At 43.4% G+C, this 5,868-nt stretch overlaps 1 protein-coding gene across 1 annotated transcript; it reads left to right on the top strand.

Moving 5' to 3' along the window:
* The first annotated feature begins 266 nt into the window (after positions 1 to 266).
* On the top strand, positions 267 to 1,214 carry LOC134375321 (olfactory receptor 5B17-like). Its single transcript, XM_063093671.1, has one exon. The coding sequence runs from the start codon at positions 270 to 272 to the stop codon at positions 1,212 to 1,214; it is 945 nt and encodes a 314-aa protein (XP_062949741.1). The 5' UTR covers positions 267 to 269.
* The last annotated feature ends 4,654 nt before the right edge of the window (positions 1,215 to 5,868 follow it).

Here is a 5,868-nt window from a genome sequence, read left to right as displayed (position 1 = left end):
GGTGGGACACATGAGGTAAAATGACAATTTGTAGTAATGTGCATGCTGCCAGTATGGATATGGATAACACATCTTGGGCATGAGTGCTGACAATCTGCTTGTATCACACGAATATTCAGAACTATGAAAATAATTATTAATTAATTAATTAATTAATGAAAAGAATAATGCTTATACATTTCTATTTCTGTGCAACACTTTTTTGTTCATCACTCTGGTTCTTTATCTCTCTTTGCCACAGAGCACCATGTGTTTGTAAAATAACATCTATGGAGAATAATACGAAGGTGAGTGAATTCATCCTGCAAGGACTAACCAATGCCCCAGAACTGCAGGTTCCCCTCTTTATAATGTTCATGCTCATCTACCTCATCACTCTGATTGGGAATCTGGGAATGATCAAGTTGATCCTGCTGGATTCTCGGCTCCACTCTCCCATGTACTTTTTCCTCAGTAACCTGTCTCTGGTGGACTTTTGCTACTCATCAACTGTCACTCCAAAGGTTTTGGGTGGGCTGCTTATTGAAGACAAGGTCATCTCCTACAATGCGTGTGCTGCTCAGATGTTCTTTTTTACATTCTTGGGTACTGTGGAATGTTATCTCTTGGCTTTAATGGCCTATGACCGCTACGCAGCAGTGTGTAAACCCCTCCATTACACCACCATGATGACTGCAAGTGTGTGTGCTCGTCTGGCCATAGGCTGTTATGTCATTGGTTTTATGAATGCTTCTATCCAAACTGGAGACACCTTCTGCCTCTCTTTCTGTGAGTCCAATGTGATCCATCACTTTTTCTGTGATATTCCAGCAGTCATGACTCTGACTTGCTCTGAGAAGCACCTTAGTGAGCTGATTCTTGTTCTTATTTCGAGCTTTAATGTCTTTTTTGCACTTTTTGTTATCTTGATATCCTACCTGCTCATATTTATCACCATTTTGAAGATGCACTCAGGTGAGGGATATCAGAAGGCTTTATCTACCTGTGGCTCTCACCTCACTGCAGTTGCCTTATTCTATGGAACTGTTATCATCATGTACTTACAGCCCGGCTCCAGTCACTCCATGGACACAGACAAAATTGCATCTGTGTTCTATACTATGGTTATCCCCATGCTGAATCCTATAGTCTACAGCCTGAGGAACAAGGAGGTCCATAGTGCATTCAAGAAGGTTGTAAAGAAGGCAAAACGTTCTCTAGGTTTACTCTTCTAATGATGTTAAATCCACAAAAAGTTATTTCATCTCTCATAGATCTGCTTTGTGCAATAACTCATGTAAAACAAAACATTTTGCATAGTTTTATTTATTTAGTTGAGGTACCGTTCTAAGTATCCACAAATTAGAGAACTATGATAATCATTTTTAATGAAGTTTAATAAAGTATTTGCTTTTTGTTGTCACATCTTATCCAGATATAATTTCTGCATTTTAGTAAATTAATGTTTCAATCTCTACCACGTCATTTTATTCAAGAAAGCTTGCTCATGGGACAATTTACAAATAGTAAATAGCTCTATTAGAATTAAAAGGCAGAGATGATTAACTCATTTTTTAACTTAACCTTATAACTATCAAAGAGATTGAGATGGGAAAGGAAATAATAAAACTACTCTATTTGCAGATGGCATGCTCTTTAATATATAAAATCATAAGCAATAACTGAAAATTATTAGAACACATAAATGAGTTCAGCAAAGTTTAAGATATAAGATCAATATACGAAAAGCTGTGGTATTCGTATATACCAGAAATAAATCATCTGAAAATAAAATTAAGAGATTCCATGTACAAAATTATAAAAAATAATATATAGAGAAAAAATAACAAAAGAAATGCAGTGCTTAACTCTTAAAACTACTAAACATAGTTGAAATTCATGAAAGAAAATCTAAGTAAGAAAAGACATTCCTTGTTCATGGATCAATGTTGGAGACCAGCAGTACTCCCTAAATGATCTGCAGATTCAATTCCCTCCCTGTCAAATCCCAGCTGGCTTTTTTCTGATATTGGTAAGTCTATTCCAAAATTCATAAGAAAATTCATGAGAAAAAGAATAACCAAAATAGTATTTAAAAAGAAGAGCAAAGTTGGAGTATTCTCACTGCAATTTCAATACTTACTATATATGCTACAGTAATCAAGATAGTATGGTATTTCCTTAGCATAATGTTCTACAGGTTCATCTATGCTGTTGCAAGTTACAGAATTTCCCCTTTTTTAAGGCTGTACAGTATTCTGTTGTGTAAGTATACCACATTTTCTTCATCTATTCACCTCATGATGGACACCTAGGTTGCCTCCATATCTTGGCTATTGTGAATAGTGCTGCAATGAACATTACACTGCAGTTATGTCGATATGGTGGTGTGTGACCCAGAAGAAACAAGACCATCTCAGCCAGCAGCCAGGTGCAGGGAGGAGATTTCAACCTGTGTTAGAGCATGCACTGCCACAGTGATCCTCTGGTCAATGTCAGCTCTGTGTGGGCTGTATATGAGAATAGTGTCTTCATGTGCACTGAGGGCAGCAGCCCAGTTCAGACCCTATGGTCCTTCCCAGACACTGTCTACAAGATGCTGGTCCAGAGATAGACGACCTTAAATGTTTAGAAAGTGGGGGAGTTTCAAGATGGCGGCGGCTGCGGCGGCTGGCGCGGAGTAGCTGAGGTGGAAAAGGTGGCCACTGGGCCTCAGGCAGCCGGGAAACTTGTGGACCTTCCTCTGGCCATCTCCTAAGGGAGGACTGCTGCTGCTGGCCGGTCGTGGGGGCTCAACGCCACTTTGCCCCCGGCAGGAGAGGCTGCCTCATTTACAGGCAACAGCTTTGAAGTGTGGAGCAGGAAAAGAACTGATTCTTAGCTGCAAAAACGAGTCTTGAAACAGGGAACACGGCGCCAGGGCTGCTGTGGATGCAGCCAGGATCCCGGAGGCTGGGGCCGCACTGAAGGCGGCCAGCTGCCCTATTCAGGATTCGAGGTTACAGGCCGGCATTAAAGAAGATTCCTGGGAGCGCCCGAGCGGCGCCGCGACTGAACAGCCCGAGGCGGCAGCGCCGAGAACACGGAAGGCAACAAACCAGAGACAGAGCGAGCGCCCGACCTGGCACAGCACTGTGAGTGATCCCTGGCACAGCTCTGTTCGGGGGGTGGATGCCCACGCGGCTCCTGCCTGCACCACCAGGCCACTCACTGCCCCGGTGCAACCTCCATTTCCCCAGGTGCGGGCAGCTCCGCCCTGCTCGGCCATCACTGAGCCCATTTGCTTGGCCTGGCGCGGGGCTTTCCGGACCCTGCGGGCCGGCCTCCTCTCCCACTCCCTCCGCGGTTCTCTGGCGGGGCTGGGGGTGTGGGGCGTCCCGACCAGTGTTGGGAGGGCTAGAAAGTACGGGCAGGCCGACTGTTACTCCACCACACCCTGGACTCCGGCCCGGTAAACTTCCTGTTACTGGGAGGCAGATAACATCTCTGCGACCACCAGTTTGGAAAAAAGCCTAACGAATTTCTGGTTGGGAATGTTGTGGTAGGAGAGTTCCCAGGTCCGCTTGAAGCTGCCGGAGAGCAGGCTGCAGGCGGGCACTAGACTCGGTTTATACCGGGGGGATACAAAGGTGAACAAGACCCAAGAAAGATCTACACAGTGCTACAAAGGCACCCAGAGAGACCGGTCGTCTGCGCCTAGCAGAAACCTGGTAGACTTCCTGGGCGAGGCGGTGCCGAGCAGGGTCTTGAAGGCCCAGCTGATAGACGAGGGGTGCAGAAGACACACCCCAGCCCAGCACAGTGTGCACAGAGAGGGGAGACGTGCGGCCAGGGAGGCGGAGACTCGACAGAAACCACACACCCGGTGGGGTCGCCACTGCACGATCTAACAGCCTGGGCCAGAGCACACGGAACGGGGAGAAGTCCTGTACAGGAAGTGAAAGCTCAACAGAGATCACACACCCTGTGGTACGTGATCCACCAGCCCAGCAGAGTACAAGCTGACCAGAAAGGTGGATCCCCGGAGAAGCCCAAGACCCGAGGCAACCACACACACAAGACACTAGAGGCCAACTGAGCAGTCACGGCGGGAGCCATACCAAATTGGCAACCACAGCAACATCCTAGTTAGTCATTAGTCTCAAACCGGTGGACTGTGAAACCCCCTGCCACAATGAATAAACACCAAAAAAAAGACACCAGAAATACAAAAAATCAAGAAAGTACACCACCAAAAGTTAATAAATCTCATACTCTAGATCCTATAGAACAAGAAGCCCTTGAAATAACTGACAAGGAATTTCGAGTGATAATTCTAAGGAAACTGAATGAGATACAAGAAAACTCAGCTAGACATCATGATGAAATGAGGAAAAGTATACAGGATCTGAAAGAGGAAATATACGAGGAAATCAATGTCCTGAAAAAAAATGTAGCAGAACTTGCTGAACTGAAGAAGTTATTCAGCGAAATAAAAAACCCAACGGAGAGTTTAACCAGCAGGCTTGTCGAAGTTGAAGAGAGAACCTCTGAACTTGAAGATGGGCTGTTTGAAATAACACAAGCAGACAAAAAGAAAGAAAAAAGAATCAAGGACATGGAAGAAAATCTGAGAGAGATATCAGACAACCTCAAGCGCTCAAATATCCGAGTCATGGGTATTCCAGAAGGGGAGGAAAATGGAGATTCCATTGAAAACATATTCAACAAAATAGTGGCAGAAAACTTCCCAGGTATAGGAAAAATCACAAATCTTCAGATCCAGGAAGCTCAACGATCTCCAAACGTATTCAACCCAAAAAGGCCTTCTCCAAGACATGTCATAGTCAAATTGGCAAAACTCAGAGACAAAGAGACAATCTTAAAAGCTGCAAGAGAGAAGCGTCAAATCACCTATAAGGAGCCCCAATCAGGTTAACATCAGACTTCTCATCACAAACCCTAAAAGCTAGAAAGGAATGGGATGATATTTTCAAAATACTAAAAGACAAAGATTGCCAGCCAAGAATACTCTACCCTGCAAGGCTATCCTTCCGAAATGAGGGGCAAATAGTATATTTCTCAGACAAACAAAAACTGCGGGAGTTCACTACCACAAGACCACCCTTACAAGAAATCCTCAAGGGAGTACTGGGTTTGGTTCCTGAAAAATAACTACCACTGCCATAAAAACCTAAGAAAAATCTAAACGAACTAGTACAATAAAAATGGCATTCATGAAGAGAAAACAAGCTAACAAAAACACTATCTACAACCTAAGGAACCAACAAACAAAGAAACCAAACAGTAAATCAGAAAGCAAGGAACAAAAGACACCTAAGACAACCAAACAACCAATAAAATGCTAGGAATAAATCAACACCTTTCAATAACAACTCTTAATGTTAAAGGCTTAAATTCCCCAATTAAAAGACACAGACTGGCTGACTGGATCAAAAAGCAGGACCCAACTATATGCTGCCTACAAGAGACCCACCTCACCCATAAAGATTCACACAGACTAAGAGTGAAAGGATGGAAAAAGATTTACCATGCAAACAGAAAAGAAAAACGAGCTGGAGTGGCTATTCTTATATCTGACAAAATAGACTTTAAACTAAAAACCATAAAAAGAGACAATGAGGGACACTACTTAATGATAAAAGGACTGATCCATCAAGAAGACATAACAATCATGAATATGTACGCACCCAATGTTGGAGCAGCCAGATTTATAAAACAAACTCTATTAGACTTAAAGAAGGAAATAGACACTAATACCATAATAGCAGGGGACCGGAACACTCCACTGTCAATATTAGACAGATCATCTAGGCAAAGAATCAGTAGAGAAACACAAGATCTAAACAACACTCTAGACCAATTGGAATTGGCAGATATCTACAGAAC

The sequence above is a fragment of the Cynocephalus volans genome, chromosome 4 (genome assembly GCF_027409185.1).
Source record: "Cynocephalus volans isolate mCynVol1 chromosome 4, mCynVol1.pri, whole genome shotgun sequence".
In the NCBI taxonomy this organism is placed as follows: domain Eukaryota; kingdom Metazoa; phylum Chordata; class Mammalia; order Dermoptera; family Cynocephalidae; genus Cynocephalus; species Cynocephalus volans.
Note: the sequence above shows the minus strand (reverse complement) of the source record. Positions and strands in the feature narration are given on the sequence as shown.

Bases quoted from the DNA above. Each gene is read 5' to 3' on its own strand.
- LOC134375321 (XM_063093671.1), top strand. From the start codon at position 270: ATGGAGAATAATACGAAGGTGAGTGAATTCATCCTGCAAGGACTAACC.